This window comes from Melampsora larici-populina (assembly GCF_000204055.1).
Source record: "Melampsora larici-populina 98AG31 unplaced genomic scaffold MELLAscaffold_3, whole genome shotgun sequence".
In the NCBI taxonomy this organism is placed as follows: Eukaryota; Fungi; Basidiomycota; class Pucciniomycetes; order Pucciniales; family Melampsoraceae; genus Melampsora; species Melampsora laricis-populina.
Genome location: NW_006768767.1, coordinates 2,200,176 through 2,217,705, shown reverse-complemented (window position 1 = coordinate 2,217,705; position 17,530 = coordinate 2,200,176). Strand labels below are relative to the sequence as shown.

The window sequence follows — 17,530 nt, the reverse complement described above, 5'->3', positions numbered from 1 at the left end:
GTCTTTGTAGCAGCCATACAGGTTTAATTTTTCTGTATTCTTCCAATAAGCCAAGAGACAAAACCAAGTGAGAGGCAAACCCCGGGTTTTTCACATTGATGAGATTTTCAAAAAAAGATCAATCTACGTTGAAACAGCTGTACAAAAGATTGACCAAATTTTCCTGCAAAACGCAAGAAATTGGTGGTGAATCGGTGACAACTTTTCTGAACTGTGGTGTCCAGGCTGCACCACACAAAATCCCAAATCATGCGGGAATGAGGCTTCTCAAGCCACAAGGTTCACTTGAAAGAAGGTAAAATATGGTAAGGGAGTTTAAGAGGTTTTAGTTATAAATAGAGAAATCCTGAAATCTTCTGATCATAACAATTCCAATCATATACCTTTTTGTTGAAAAAAGTGGTCAGGTAGAAATTGTCTCTATCCCAAAATATATCTTTTCTGCAAATATTCCCAAAAAAATTGGGTATGACCTTGACACTCAGAAGGAAACATAGTCTTCATGAAATTCAATGGTCGACCACACAATTCAGGTTTACATAATCCATGGCCAAGGGTTGAATTCCTATAACACTCTGTTTCCCTATCAATGAAAGCTTTTGTAATCTGGGCAAACCCTATCAAGTAACCAAAAGAAAAGAAACATCATACAAACTTTTGCCAATTTCTATAAGAAGAGAAAGATTCAAAAGAGTAGTGATATCATATTTCTTTAAAACAAATCTCTATAGTTTTTGTTTGGAAACGCACAAATGGATTACAAAATAAAAAAAAGAGCAAGAAGATAGAGTCCCTAAATTGTTTTAACCAATTTTCCATTTACATCATATAATAATCCTCTACTGTAGCATACCATCCCCTTCCCTCCTCTTTTCACCTTTCAAAAAGACTTATATAACGTTTAATCTAAAAATAATATATCAAGGTACAAATCACAATCACAATCACACACAAAAACATTCACACAAACACATTTTTTTCAAAACAGGCAAAAAAAACTAACACATACTTAGTTGAAGAAATGAATGACAAAAAAACCAACAAACATATATAATTTGGAAAAAAAATTAAGAGAAGAACACAAAATGAGAGAAAAAGAAAAAAAGAAAAAAAGAAAAAAAGAAAAATTGAGTTCTGGATTTTTTTTCTAAAAAAAGGAAAAATCAAGTTTCTTGTTTTTTTTGTTCTTTCATCAGACAGCTATATCTCTACAAGTTGGACAAGTAGCACTACCTGTCATAAGCCATTGATCCACACAACTCCTAAGAAATTGAAAAAAAACAAAGATCATTAGTTGAAATTGATCAAAGTTGACAACTTTTCAAAACAGGGACAGAAAAATCAAGTGACTCACTTATGAAACAAATGTTTACATTTTAATAATCTTAATGTTTCATCCTCAACATAATCTTCTAAACAAACTAAAAAAAGTCCAAAAAAAAAATCTCAAATCCCATCCCCAGAAAAACAAAAAAAAGATCAATTTTATCTCAAAAACTTACTTAAACATTTCTCAATAGTATTTTCCAACACATCACCATCCCTCAAAACTCTTTGAATAATCTCATGTTTAAATTGAACCAAAGTTAAATCAGCATTTTCAATTTCATTTGCTGTAACCGTCATGGGTTTATGTACTCCAATCAATTCGGCTAATCTCATCATCGTTTCATAATCCAATCGATTATTATGTTGTACATTTCTTCGAGTTTCTGAGTCTGATTCTCCTAATTGTTGGTTTCCTTCTGGAATATATTCGGTTGGTGTATTAAAGATTGGATGCCTATGTTTTTATCAAAAAGAACTAATTCAATTTTCCAAATTTTAACAAAATGTTAGATTAACAAGATGACACTTACAATGGAGGATAAAGTCCTGCTAAAACGAATATTAACCAAGATCTTGGTTCTTGAGGAGGCGACGAGGGTACTTGTGTGGTTGGTAAAGGATCTATTGAGGGTGGTGATAAAGGAACTGATGATGGGTCACTTGGTTCCAACAAGTCACTTAATCTATTCTCTCTACTTTCCTCTTCTTCATTATGTCTTTGTTCATCTTCATCCACCCAAAACTCATCGTCTTCTTCAGGTACTTCGTGATCGGTTTCCTCAAACAACTCTCTGAGTCCTTCAAACATTTCATCATCATCTTCTTGTTGATTTTGTATCTCTTCTTCATCTTCATCAATTCTACCACCCCTTTGATTAAGATTAGGTGAAGCTGATCTCACACCCACTAATAAAACAGGTATCAATCCTTCTTCTCCTCCTACCCCATTCTCAAACCGATGCATTCTAAAAAAATTAAACGTTTCATCTTCACTTTCTTCTTCTCTTCTATTTCCTCCTAGTGCTTCTAAGATTGCGTCTCCTACATCTGTTTGTAATGAACTCAAAAAGTTTTCAAAACTATGATCGGTTTCAGCTTCTAGTGTTGTATCTGGTTCTTCTTCTTCGCCATTTCGATTGTTAAGTAATGATTGTAATCCTAAGCGTCTCATGATTCTACTTCCGGTATGAATGGTACGATCAATTGGAGTTGAAGGAGCAGGTGTCATTGGAGAAGAAGGTACAGGTGTAGGGATAGGGATTTGATGGGTGGGAGACACTCCATTCATCAATGCACTACCAAAAGCAACCCTCAAAGCGTCTCTTAATGTGTTTTGTAATCCGCCATGTAGTTCAACTTGTTCAGCATTCGTTGTCATGGGACTAGGACTCAGAGGAGGGGTAGCGTTAGAGATATTCGTTCCATCTGGGTTAATCGAGTTTGGTAGCAGAGAAGAAGCAGTCGCAGCTGCAGCAACAGATAAAAGTCGAGAAATCATGGTAGCTTGTTCGATCAACACGCTTGATGGGTTGCTACTGGTTGTCTGATTGGTTGATTCTTGATTCTGATCATCGGATACCGTACTAGAAATCACTTCATCCTGATTTAAAGTTTGAGGACGTTCAGCTTGCTCTGAAGGACGAGCTGGTGGGTTGGGTATTGATTGATCAGGTACGTTCCTAGCGACCACCATCCCTTGTACATATATTCTTCGTGTAGGTACTTGGACCCCAGATGTCGGACGGGCCGTTGTAGCCGTTGGCGTGTCGAGATTAGGTATAGCTTCGTTCTGATGAAAGAGAAATGGGACAAACAAGTCAAGGATGAATCAATAAATAGGATAGCTGAATTCACGTACCTGTTGTGTTGAGGAGAGGTCAAGTCCCAGACCTGTTTCCTCATTATGTTCATGTTCTTCATGAACATGTTCCAAAGATGGTGAAGAAGAAAGAGTGTTATTGGTGAGGTGCGGATTAGATGAAGAGAGAGCTGATGATAAGTGATCAGTAGTAGTAGAATGCGAATGAAGTGAAGTGAGAGTGTTAGGGTAAATTGAAGAGTGAGATGGAAGATCTTCTTTTTGATCTTGAATGAGATGAGAATCAGTTAAGATTGAAGGTGATGAAGTAGTGGAGCTGTTTGGAATGATATCAGAAGTAGATGGTGAATTAGAATTAGAATTAGAATTAGATGATTGAATGGTAGTTATAGTTGAGTTGAGAGAAGGGAGTGGAGATTGTAGATCGATGAGAGGTAAGGCTTGGGAGTTGGACTGCTTTCGATGATGAGTTTGATCAGGAGTTGAGACAGGAGTATCAAAACGAGGTATAGATGATCGATGAGATGATCGACTAGGAGAGAATGAGTGTCTTAGAAAGGTGTTCCAAGATGGTCTTCTATGATGACGAGGATGACTAGAACTGGTTGGAATTGATGAGGAAGGGGTAACAGATGAAGAGTTGGGCGATGATGATCCTGAGTTTAAACAAGTTTGTTGTGAAATTGAAGATGTTGAAGTTGGAGGTTCAGCAGTGGTTGAACGACGATGCGTTCGTTTGAGAATAGAATGTAAAGGTAAGAATCTATTAGTATTTCTAGATTGATTGAGGTTGATTTGATTGTTAGGCTGATGATGTTGATTTGGATTAGATTGATTGATTGAGATTGAATGGTTAGATTGATGATGAATAGGAGATGAAGACGATCCTGAGATTGAAAGGATTTGATGATTTGAGTTATTAGTTAGATTAGTATTATTGGTGGAAGTGGATCCATTAGTCAAAGCTGAAGTTGATCTAGATGAAGTTGATGTTTGATTTCGATGATGATATCCTAAGAATGAACGATGACGACGATGATGTTGATGTTGTTGTTGATGATGTTGTTGACTTGATTGAGCTTGTCCCATGTTAATAAATGTTGACACAATGAACAATTTCTTTGATTTCGTATTTAATTACACTCGATTGACTTTGATATTAATTTAATTTGTTCTCTCGTTGATAGTGATATCGATTTGTGTTCTTTTCTGTTGGAGTTTCTTTCGTACCTTTCGTTTCTTGTTTTCTTATTTTCTTGCTGAATACTTTGAACTTTGATTGAGAAGAAGAAGGAGTAGTAGTTGTCGTTGGTCAACAGGACAGTCAACGGTCAACAGTCAATTCAATTCGATCCCTCCAATTATTAACCAAGATTATGTACTTAAGACTAATTATCAATCTGATTTAAAACCTTGGCTATCTATCACTTAAGTACTTTGGAATCGAACCTAATCGAACTCAACTTGAACTTCTCTTTCAATCCAAGTGTTTGAAAATGTTTTATCAAATGTTGGTTAGAAACTGTTGATATGGATTGCGGTTGTCAGCGAAGATAGTTGGATTAGCTATGAATATTGTGCTCATAGACGTTTGATACCTCAAAAACCCAGAAAGAACTTCAATCTGGACCCCTGGATCCACACATGGAGGTCATTTCATTAAACCATTCTGGTAAAACTGATCATCCAATCTGTCATCTAGAGACTAGTGTCCAAGAGTCCAAGCATCGCTAACAGCCTCGTTTCTGTTTTTGAAAAGAATTTTTCCAATGTTTTTTTACTCAAACGGCGCGTCCCGCGCCTCCTGCTCTCTGGGCGCACAAATCACGCGCCCTGCACCTGACCTGCATCCCTGGTTATTACTCCGGCTTGATTCATCATTCAGAGAATATACAGTCAACTCCCTCTAATTACATACAGTTTGGCGGGTGGTTTTTTCATGCACTTAAAGGAATATGCACTTATAGACCTCATTTTGGCTTGAAAACCCCTTTTTGGCGGCAAAAAATCCTATGCAGATAGAGAATTATGCACTTATAGGGATATCAACTTAGAGGGAGTTGACTGTATTCCTTGAAACAGCTGACTTGACCAAGTCGAAACAACCAAGAGCTCAACGAAGACTCTGAGGCCCTCGGACTGAGATGATCGGGTGGTGGAATTGAAATTGTTCATACGCTCTCATGAGCTCTCATGGTCCTCATTTGCGTTCTCGATCGCTATAGCCTCATCAAACACCGCTTCAAGCAGCTCCCAAGCTCGGCCCGCCCGACAAAAGGTTAAAACATGATGATCAGCTGGAGAGTTTTGCCCAGGGGTACGCAACGGGCGGACGTACAAAACATTATACACGAATGAGCTTTTACAAGTTGTTCGATCGTCTTCATCTTTAAAATATGACATTGAGACCATCGCGCTGAGACAAACATTTTGCTGGTGAATCTGTGATTACCGACAAACTCTCATTAACTTTATTAGCCTTCTCGATCGCAACCCTCGCCAGCCTCCGAGTTGTTCCCGGCCACCCGACAAAAGACTTGTCCCATCCAACACTTTCAGATCTCATTGTTCGTGACGAATCCTTCTCACACCATTAATTTCACACTTGAGAATTCTACCCTAGTCTTTCCCTCAACATGAATATATATATTTTTCCAAGCGCACTGCTTTTTTTGGTTCTTGTTTCCTCTGTCTCCTCAGGTCTGCATGGTTAGTTCTGAAAACTTATTTTCAACCGTTTCTAGAGGTGCAGCTTACAAATGATCTGGGATCGGGACAGGTCTACAGGATGCCAGAGCTTTGACTGACTGTTTTGCAAAGCATTTATACAGAGAGGCAAAACAAGATGAATCTCCTGATGCTCTTCTTCATCGTGAGGTGAAAATCATTTGTCCTGGAAAGAAAACAAACAGAAAAGGTCTGTTTGTAGTGATAGTGAACCTCTCCTTGATCATGCCTTCTTTTGATACCAAATTTCATGTGATGTTCCTCAAATCTGTCGAATATTTTGTCAACTATCAGATTTCCTAGGTGACGTGCATGAAGGCGCCTACACATATTTGAAAGGTTCAATCGAATCTAGTAAGCAGCAGTGAGGTTTCCACAATGATATCAGGGGAGATACGAGCTGGACATCTGATGCTGTCTTATTTCCACGACATAGGTTTTTCCCACGCCATTGACATGAAAAATGTTAATCTTCACTTCATGAAGGATGGGAAGCCCTCATTCAGTGTGACAGTTGAAAAAGAGCACAAGGTACCAAAACTTAAGACTATAACAATCTTGTCGTTTCTTCCGAGGAAGTAAGCATATGCATATAACTCTATCATTGTATAGTGTGAGCTATGATTTTGGAGTACATCTTACAGTGTCTTTTGAAACTCTGGAATAACATGTCACAAGAAGCCAGAATTGTGTGGATAGCTAGCTCCAGTGATAATGATTCCATTGGTTGTTTGAAAGTCAAACTTGCACACTACATCATGGAATATCTTTTGCTCTAGACTCTGCGCTCACTGGAGAGGAGTGATGAAAGGGTAGGGTCTGCATTGTGCTATAATGAATATTAGTGCTGATGACTTCCTAACTAGTACAGCTTACCTCTTGGTGTGAGCTATGACAGCCTCTTCCATTTGTGGGCTGAATGCTCAGGTTGAGCTTTGAGAATCTGAAAGCTGATCTTCAACCTGATCAAACCATAAACAAGCAGAAAGTGTCAGGATTTTCAATTTGATGACCTCATGCAGAGCTCCTCATACTGACACCAAAAGTTTTACACTGGACCCCAGACAACCTGGCTCTAACAAGCATAGATGTAGGCCCTTTGCTTGACACACCACCTTCAAACTGTGAATGTCACCTGAGATGTTTCTCTTGTAGGCTCATTCTCAACTGCCCAAGTTCTTAGTGTAGTGAAGTGTGAGTGGTGCTTCTGAACCTCAAGCTCATCATCACATGTGTGTTACTGTTGATTCTGATGATGTCCCACCTAGGATATATGACCCTTTTGTGAGCTATGTCAGGCTTTTGCATTTTAGTCAAAAATAACTTTCAGAAACTCAGATCTGATATTCAGCCTGATTGATCCATAACCATCAAGAGGGTGGCTGTGTTTACCAGCTCAATACCACACTCATTCTTTATAAATTAGCACTGATAGATGTCCTCCTTTTAGCCCCAACTTCTTGCAAGTTCAGCGCTATTGGATTGGTCAGTTCTACATTGGCTAAGACTACATTACCTGTTGGGCTCAAATTTAGTTTCATTCTGTTGCCCTCCCTCAGAACACCTGGCTGAATGAGTTTTACCCTTCAAACAAAGGATAATCAATACCATCTTGATAACTTTCATTCGCATCTGAACATTTCATAACTGAGTTAATGATATGGATTTGGGATTTCAAGTGGAATAGCTTAAAAAAACTGCCCTCTCCCAAAGCCAGTTCCTTCTGTTCCGCTCTTGTCTATGATCATCAATGATCACCTCATTCCTGTTCCTTGTCCTTTGTGTCTTTCCTGACATGTGTAAGTTGATTCAAACACAACATGAGAAACAATTTACAATCACTGTGTCGTACACGGTAAGATTAGTCCAGACCTCTAAATTCTATAATAGGGGTACACAAACATCTCAACCTGACCTAATAAAACCCATGGCAACCCAATTGATTTTTGGATTTTTTAGTGCCAAAAACTCAAAATCAATCGGGTTGGCACGGGTTTTTTGGATGGGTTTTTAAGGTTGGGTTGAGATGTTTGTGTACCCCTAATCAGGGGAGTCAATAAGCCAAGTTTGAATGATGTGTCACAAGCCATTAACACATCTGAATTCAGAACTCATCTGTTGTTGGAAAAAGGAAGAGATGAAGATGTATTGGGAATAGGATTACATAGTTTCCGGTTTGACTGTTTGTGTACGTATTATAGGCTACAAAGTATAGGTTGGATCTAAAGGAACAACTTGCTGGAGGGAGGGAGGGAGAAGAACCTGTGCATACATATGGACAACAGGATGAATCTTCCTCAAGCCATCTGAAGCCGGAATGCGGCGCCTGTCTGGTCTCAGTGTCACCGGGTGCACGCGCATGTCCAGTGACTGCGGACGCGTGCACTTTTTGACGGAGTGTCAGAATGTATGTTGTGCACTCCACTCCAGCTTTGTTTTATTTAGGGTTTTCAAACCTCAGAAATTAATCCGTGCAACTTTTGTGCAACTTTTGTGCAAGTTTTTTTAGCATCTTGCACAATACTTGCACAAAAGTTGCAGACTTAAGACTTACATATCTTGACATAACAAAGCCCCGTTGCAACCAGGGCACTGAGGCCAATAGTCTTAGAGTTCACTCTCTTTTTCCCTGAAGATCACGCAAAGCCATAAGATACATACAGCAATGGCTGATCCTCCTCCGCCTGCAGGTCAATCCTACCTAACTCCCATACATCTCGATCCAAACCTTCAAGTACTATCCCCGCACATTTCCAATTCAACCATTTCCACCTCCCCCTTGCAAATCGTATCTCCGGCCAACTGGGTTCAAAGCCCAAGTCCGATCCCTCACCAAGGTCTTCAGCTTGCACTCATCCCACCTTCGGTAAATGCAACTGGCTGGAGCTTATCCCGATCTAATTCAAATACTATGGATGTCTCTCAAACACTTCCTTCAAATTCTTTGGCTCACGAAGGTCCGAGTGCTGATGCACCAAAGAAGAAGCGTAAATATACGAGGAGGAAGATCTCAAACACAACACAAAAACCTACTACGGAATCAAAAGAATCAAATGATGAAAAAAAAATACTTCGTGGAAAGCTGAACTCAATTCTGAGGGGAAGAGTGCTATTGTTCTGATAATTGAATGGTTGGGAACTGCAACTACAACCGGTACACGTTATGATTGGTGGAAGGGAGAGATGGATACCAACACACGAACAATTTACAGCAAGAAAGACATTGGTGAGAAGATTTCTGAGTACTTGGCTGAGCAAGGTTTATCAAGACGAGATGGGAAAGGTGTAGAGACCCAGGTAGGTCAATTTCAAAGCTCTCTACATTTAAAATGTTGGCTAAAGGATGTACATGAGGATTTGATTTAGATACGTACACTTGAAGCAGGCTTCACGCTTGCTCAAGACTTTCGCAGTGGAACTGGACAAGGTATTTTGGAAGATTTTGAGCAACAAGCTCAAACAGAGAAATCCGAGATGGGCTACTCATCTGATAGTGATGAGTGGAAGGCGATTCAGCAAACAACTAAATCGAAGTTTGACCGTATGTACCTTTTCATCTACAGCCGATCATACTTAACTTACTGATGCACTTTTCTCACCCTCATCTAGAGCTCTTGTTCCAACATTCGATTTATTACTATGATCTCCTACCTTTCATGTCAACACGGACTAACGTCATACCCCAGGCAGTTCGTGAAAGTGGGGATCATTTAGATGAAGAGACTGTTCTTCCTTCTACAAAGCGTGCACGCAATCAGTCTCCGATCAGCATCGTATCCTCAACACACGAAAGCCATGAAATTGAAACGACTCCTTGGGAAAGTCCTCTTGACCTAGATGAAGCAATCACTCAGATTGTAGATGACAGTCCCGGCTCTTTTTCAGCTTCACAAAACCGACAAGGTTCACCTACACCAAACAATTTAAACAAGAAAGGAGGGAGTGGCCGCCCACCTGGCCGGCCCTCCAAACGTCCCAACTCACTTCAATTCAATAATCAAGGAGCAAAGTCGACCTCCAGCTCGGCCTCAGATGTACAACAACTCCTAGCATCTCACCTACCCTCACGAGAAGAAAAAGCTGAGAAGAACAAGCTAGAGAAAGAGCGATGGAATTTTGAGGAAAAGTATATGAAGGCAGAGCAAGAAGCACAAAAGGAAGAGATCCAAACTCAGGCTAAACTGGCTGATGCAGTTGCACGTCACCTTTCAGGAGCAAATGATGGTTTAGACACCGCTGAACGTGCTCAACGATCTCAACTTAAACTTGAACAAGATCGAGTTCAGCTTGAACTTTCACGATCTCAGTTGGCTCGCAGTCGTGAAGACCTCATCACCGCCAGGAGTGAACGTAAGTTGTCTATGTTGGCCAAATACAAGGCATTGGGTTTTTCAATTGAGGAAGCTAAAAAGGAAGTAGAGGAGGCTGAAGATCAAATTTGAAGTAAGTGATACAAGCAACATCTCTTCTTTTTGAGTTTCGCCAAATCTGACCAGCTTATCCAATGCCGCTGATAGGGGACCTGGAAGGAGAATCTCAAGGATCGATTTGAATATCAGCTCAGAACTTGTCTCATGAATCGATTCTTATTTCTTGATTTTAAATTTCTTTTTTTAGAATTGTGTTAGTGTAGACCCATTAAATGCTTAAGAAGTCTGATTCTTTTTTATTTTTGTAGAGGTAACTCATCAAAAATTTCCAATTCTGTTATGTTCTCATTTGATTCGGCTTCGGTTTAGTTATCTACCTTAGTTAGCCTCATTAACAACGAGAAAGATTATGTTTTTCCTTTTAGTTTGCCTCAGTTTAACAAGTCGGTTTGCGTTTGGCTCGGTGTTGCGTTCTTCTTTTTTTTGCTTAAAGAGTTGAAGAACTTGGCAAAAAAAAAAAAATATTTTGAAATATTTTCATGTTCTTTTTGTGGAAATGGCTCCGTGTTGTGTTCCTTTTTCTTTTTGATTAGAAACATGAAATAATTCAATATAAGATCATTTGTATTTCAGACCGAATCGATTAGATGAAAAACAAATGGACAAGTACACCATTTCAGATAAAATTAAAACAAAACTACCAAATGAGTTAAAAAAAGAAAACAATCGAGCCAAATGTTTTATAATGATTCACAAAACAGACGAAACACACGGATGCGTGCATCTTCATTATCATCTTCTAATATCTCATTCAAGATTAATGGGTCCTCGGGGTCAATAGGAGTTGAGACTTGATACTGGAAATTGGATCGTTCATTCAGATCCAAAAGGAAGTTGTGCAGGATACAACAGGCTGATATCCAAGCGTTTAGACGTTTGACCGATTTCTCATCCTTTAATATCAACCGTAAGTCTTTCAGAGACTGCCATCGTGATTTGAGCATACCATTACAATGCTCGATAACCACACGTAATTCGCTTAATACTCTGTTAAAAGCCATCTTCTCAGGAGTCAGGGGAATACCACCGACACGTTTAAATGCTGGAATGATGAAAGAATTGGAGCTGTAACCGGAATCCGCCAGGAGATACTCTCCTTGAGAGAAAAAGTTGTTTGGGTCTGACCACATCTAGAAATTGGCGGAAACGATATATTTCTTCGTCAGCAAAGTGAATCAAATCATACATGTGTAAGATTGATGGAGTAAGCTTGATCTTACTGAAGATGTGCGCATGACTCGCTGGTCATGAACACTGCCACACCATCCATGGCGAGCAAAAATGATCCTCCGTTCATGATTACATATAAGCATCGAGTTGACCGCATAGATATATTTGCGGGTCCAATAGTCCTCCTTGCACTTTGGAGGACCAAAGGCAAGTGGTATCAATGTACCATCCACAAACCCGACACAACCTTTGAAAGGGCTGTTTGCGCCAACAGCTCTTCGAATCTTCACTCTCTCCTCGGGTGTTGGCCAAGAAAGATATTCCCTTTCCATTCGAATGATCGCAACTACACATCTCCACGTGAAATTTTCAACACTCCCTTCTGAAAACACAAAGATAGTGAAATTAAGTCATCAAATACCCTCAAAACATGTCCTTAAGTGTAGAAGAAGCTTACCCGAGATGCCGAAAACATGCGAAAGTATCCCAATTCCACCCCCGTTTCCAGAAAGTCCAAGATGGGCCAGAGTGACAAGTAATTGAAGCTCGATTGGGGCCTGCGCAGCAGTGGATTGATTCTCAAATATGTCACAGGACACAATTTTATTAAGCAAGGTTAAATAGCTAGAACGACTCATTCGTGCCTAGTGTTACATCAGGTGAGCTCAACATTCATCTTTTAGACAACAACATATAGATAAACAAACATACCAGCCTCAAAAAGGTTGCATCGCGTGCAGCCCAGACCCTATTGAACATTGTCAGAGGATGTCCCCGAGGTTCGCGACGCCTTCTTTCAAAATATCGCTTGCGCTCGATCATATCGATCGCAACTGCCCATAAGGCCGGATCGACTTGATATTCAGGTTGGTTTGATTTGAGTAATCGGTGTCGGGTTCGCCGTTGGAAGAAAACCCATAGAGCCACACACGCATGAGGATCAAGATTCAACACGGATTGAATTTGTGGAAGCTGCAGTAGCTGGCAGAAGTTGGATAGACCGAGAGATGAGCTGCTGACAACCTTTTGCCTTGCACGTAGGACAAGACTGCGAGAATTGGAACGGTTGTCTTGATTGGCGAGTTGCTTGAGTGATCGAATGATTTGTCTTCGAGATGAGACACGTGGCATGATGGTAGGTAAGGTGTTGGCTTGCGCTGTAACCAGATGGGGTTGTGAAAAAAATAATAGTGCAAGATCCGTGCAAGAATTTCTTGCACGGATCTTGCACGGATCTTGCACAGCGGTCTTGCACTATTCTTGCGCAGGTTTGAATACCCTAAGAGCATCCACTATGGGTGCTGTAACCAAGTGATTTATCGTAACTTTGACGCTAAATTATACACAGGTCCACTATGGACCTGTTTTAGACTTGCAGTCCGTACAATTGCATCAAATCATGCTTCAAGCTTGTGTAAATGTACACAAGCCTGAAGCACGGATTATTGTAGGATTTGACGCATCATTTTGGTCAACAGCACACATCCATCCATCCAAATTCCATACGCTGTACTCTGCTGTTGTTCAAAACTTCGTCTCTCTTCCAAAGGTCACTCCAAAAACCTCTAGATTCATCACTTCAATGTCTGTTCCACCGTCTCAAAACACAACAACACAAACACCAGAGCCCGACAGCCAGATTCGTGTCAACTGGAGTGAACCCGAGCAGGAACAACTAGCTGTCTCTTGGGTTGCCACAAGCACTCGACCAGAGCACTCGAACAACATGAAAGGGGACGCCTTTTTCAAAGCTATTGAAGAGCATTTCAAGGCTCACTCGGTCACAACTCGAACAGCCAAGCAGTGCAATGGACAGTGCGTACTCAATTCAATCAAAGCGTCTAGAAACCAAGCTCTGACAAACTTTCTTCCCTCAGGTGGCGAGTAATGAATCCACAAACCCAGAAGTTCTCTGGTGTCTATGCTCGTATTGAGCACGACCCACCATCTGGTTCATCTCCTGATACTTGGATTTCCGACGCGATGAAGATCTACCAAGCTGAGCAGAAACATCCTTTCAAATTTCTCGCGGCTTGGCAGAAGCTTCGATACGAGCCCAAATGGGATCCTCACCTCATCAATCAACAACTTCATCCACCTCCACCACCACCACCAGAACTTCTTCCTTCCTTGACTCGTACTGAGGATCCTCTCACAGACCAATCAGTCAATCATCCACGACCTGAAGGCAGTGGGGAACGACCAATGGGTGGAAAGGCAGCAAAGAAACAACGTCTCGATGCTAAGCGAGCAGTTGTTGATGAATCAGGACGATTAGAGGCAATGGCGGCATCAACTTTGGCATCGACTCGACGAGCAGCTGCCAGCGAGGAGTCAAATCGCATTGCAAACAGTCTCATGATTAGTGAAACCAAAGGAAGGGATCTCGAGATCGCTCAGGCTAAAGAGGAAGATTGTCCAGATGAGCTTTCAAAGAAGATCTTACGTAGTATGAAGGCAGAAGTAGCTCGAAAGTATGAATAGGCAGGTGTTATAAATCCTATGTATATTATTATCACTATCTCATAGTTCATGTACATACAGTGTAGCTTTATGATTTAGGCAATACAAAATAGTTATTATTATCAACCAATCTACTGACCTGCTGCTTTCAACCAGAGATCCATTGTGAGGTCGTGCTGAAGCTGTGAATGAGCGTTTGAGTCTCTCAAAAGTAGAGTGTTCTGAAGATAGGCAGCGAGTGTATTGGCGACCGCAGGATCTCGAACTCTTGGTACTATCTGTGTCAATGAGTTGTATTCTTCAACAACTGGATCGAGTGAGCCTCGATCTTGTACTATCATGTTGTGTAGAACGATACAACACATCATAGCGGCGTGCATATCGACCAGTTGCCACATGCGACATGCTATTTGAAGGAATGCGAATCGGATTTGAATCACGCCAAATGCCCGTTCGATATCCTTTCGAGCAGCCTCTTGAGCCGTAGCAAACATTCTCGCCGCTGGAGCTTCTCGATCTCGGGGAGCTTTGATAATGGTTGGCCAGTTTGGATAGATGCCATCTCCGAGATAATAGGCATGTTTGTACTCGTGTCCATTCACTATGAAATGGACTTCATCTTCATGTCCTGAACAAGCCAGGTATCAACTTATGAACTCAAAAGAGAAAAAAAATGAACTAACCTTTGAGAAAATCAGCAAAGAGAAACGATCGGTTCAATACGTTGATATCGTTCAACGAACCTGGCGTTCCAAAGAACGCATGCCAGATTGTGAGATCTTGAGAAGCAACCGCTTCAAGAACTACAGTTGGTGTGTGTTCTTTTCCTTCAAACTGCCCGCTCCATCCAAGTGGGCAGTTCTTCCAAGCCCAATGCATACCATCGAGGCTTCCTTTACAACCAGGTAAGCCACGTAGTTCATATTCTTTCGTAATCCGAATGAGCTCCTCAGCATTTGGCGGTCGAAGGTAATCCGGTCCGTATATTTCATTGATATGCTTCATGAAAAGCTTGAGAGTCAAGATAGCTGTTGTCTCTCCAATACCAACATAGTCGTCGGTTGCATCCGCTGGAACTCCAAGAGTGAGCTGTTTTAAAGCGCAGACAACCTTCTGATACACCGTGAGTCCCATCACTCCACACGCATCCGGTTTTTGAACCCAGAATCGGTCATGTAATTGTAGATCTTCGATTATTCTTAAACACAGGTCTTTGCTCATTCGGAATCGACGTTCAAACTTGGATTCGTATCTAGCATTAGGTGCAAAGTAGTCATCGAACAGTTGCTGAGCACGTCGAGCGCGGTCTCGATCTATGTGAATGCGAGTGTGGGCTTCTAGAGGAGGCGTAGGAGGGCGGTCAAACAGGAAGTTGAATATCATTTCATCATGGTCTTGTTCTTCTTCATCATCGTTCATAGACTCGAAAAGAGCATTGATTTGTTGTCTTGCATAGGTAGGCATTGGAAGGAGACCGGCGGTTTTTGGGAGTTTAATTATTTAACTCGTTCCAAAATCAAACCACTGTGGATCTGATTGATTCACAGTGATTTATCTACGATAAATCACACCTAACATCATCCCATAGTCGATTTCATGCGGTTACCAACTTAGGTAAAACACGCATGATCAAATTTCGCGGTCGGGACCGCGAAATTTACGATAAAACCCTTCCACCATAGTGGATGCTCTAATTGCATACTTGTAGATATTCATAGAATTGGTTTGCACTCCGGGTTGATCGAGTGTTTCCCGTATTGTATGGGCATGAAACGACCGCCCAGAAATCAACAACAATTCGTTTTTTTACTCGGTACATGGCACATTTCATCAAGCATTTGACTAGATCAGCAGACGGATGGGGACGTGTGTGATTCATCTCACTCGGATTTGGTTTGTTTGTCAACTGAGGCCATCACGCTGAAATGAGATCTTTGCAGGTCTATTTTTAACCCGGTGTTCTTCATTGACGCGATTGGGGTTCCCGATCGCAACCATCGGCAGACACAGCCTCCAGAAGTCTCCGGCTTGTAGCGGACCACGCGACAAAAGGTGGATACAGGCATTTAAGAGAAGCTTGCCCCAAATTGCCCGCAAAACTCGAGGGAATTGGCGGGGATTTTGGGGCAAGCTTTTCTTAAATGACTGTATATGATGATCAGCTTGAGGATACTGTAGGAGGGTTGAACAAGCAGACGTACAGAACCTTGTCCAATAACGAGCTTTGAATCGATCGAGTTTATCCACAATATGACATTGAGGCAATCGCGCTGAGACAAACTTCTTTTAGATCCATCTCTATCATCAGGGTCCCATAGTCGGAATTTGCGTTTTCGATCGCGGCCCTCAGTAGCGACCACTGCCACGGCCTCCATGCGTGTCTTCAAAACAGACTTGCAAGATGTCACTGGCATGCTGACCCTTTCGTGCCAGATCTCCAGTGTCTAGATATGTATCTCTACGAGTCCCGTGTTCATCAATTCTATTTCAGTGCAGCTCAAGTCTTACAATTTTTTTTGCTCAGTTGCCAAGGCTTTGTCTGCTATTATTTTGCCTACATACATACTCGCCAATTGAGAATGAAAAAAATTCTTGTGGAGTTGTTTTGATCTCTTGTCCCATTCGGAATCTAATAAATGACATCGGTTTCGCAGCAATAATAAGAGCATCTCCAACAGTGCTCGTAAAATGCGGGCTCCCAAACAGACCCCCCAAAGCAAATTCTCAAATGTAGGGGGTCAAAAAAGCGTGTCTGCACAGCAGAGCACTTGAATATACGTAGATCCCCCGATTGAAGTCTGTTTGTATGCTTGTACTCAAACACATACGTACTTGACTTCACACATATAGGGGTGCACGTGATGTCGAGAGTCTCTATCGTGCCCCTATTTGGAGACTCTTGACGGAAATTTGGAGACTCTCGACGTCCCACCTCGCATTTTGCGAGGTCCGCTGCGCCGGTTTTTGGCGTTTTCATGGCCTGTATTGTCGAGAGCCCGCATTTTACGAGCACCGTTGTGGATGCTCTAAGTGACACAAACTTCATACGAGACAGGATTCAAATCTTTACTCATTTGAAAAGGCTCAAGACACATAACATTTTTTGAATTTCACTATAAAATGGTCTACCTTTACCCATCCAATGCTTTCATATCTCATCATCTGTACCAAAGTCTTCTCATAGAACATATATTCATACTTTAGAATATTCATTCTAGCCTTGCCCTCAAAATGATGATAACATTACTTCCAATTGCACTCTTTTGTTCTTTAATTGTTTCTTTTGTATCCACAACTGGTGAGTCCTTGAACCTCGAACTCAAATGTTCCTGAAGGTGTGGCTTACAAAAGGTTTGGAAATTTGACAGAACTGGAGGATGCCAAAGAGATAGCTACCAACTTTGCAAGTAATCTAAGAGCTTCATCCAGTGATGAACTTTACAATATCATTGCCCCTGGGGCAACATTCTACCATACACGGTGGATGAATAAACCAGGTGTGTTTCTTGCAGAGTGACATTCCCTTGAAGAGACTTTCCTTTGCTACCAAATGTTATTATTGATCTTCCCCAAATTGTTGACTGTCCTTAGA

At 41.2% G+C, this 17,530-nt stretch overlaps 2 protein-coding genes across 2 annotated transcripts; one reads left to right on the top strand and one right to left on the bottom strand.

The window, feature by feature from the left end:
- Nucleotides 1-1,794: 1,794 nt before the first annotated feature.
- On the bottom strand, nucleotides 1,795-4,237 carry MELLADRAFT_91000 (uncharacterized protein; the record flags this gene model as incomplete). Its single annotated transcript, XM_007405033.1, has 3 exons — nucleotides 1,795-1,804; nucleotides 1,860-3,118; nucleotides 3,188-4,237. 3 exons carry the CDS (start codon nucleotides 4,235-4,237, stop codon nucleotides 1,795-1,797), a joined length of 2,319 nt encoding a protein of 772 aa, XP_007405095.1.
- Nucleotides 4,238-9,058: 4,821 nt separating this feature from the next.
- Nucleotides 9,059-10,317, top strand: MELLADRAFT_90999 (uncharacterized protein; the record flags this gene model as incomplete). Its single annotated transcript, XM_007405211.1, has 3 exons — nucleotides 9,059-9,172; nucleotides 9,242-9,416; nucleotides 9,485-10,317. The coding sequence occupies 3 exons, from the start codon at nucleotides 9,059-9,061 to the stop codon at nucleotides 10,315-10,317; spliced, it is 1,122 nt and encodes a 373-aa protein (XP_007405273.1).
- Between the last annotated feature and the right edge of the window lie 7,213 nt (nucleotides 10,318-17,530).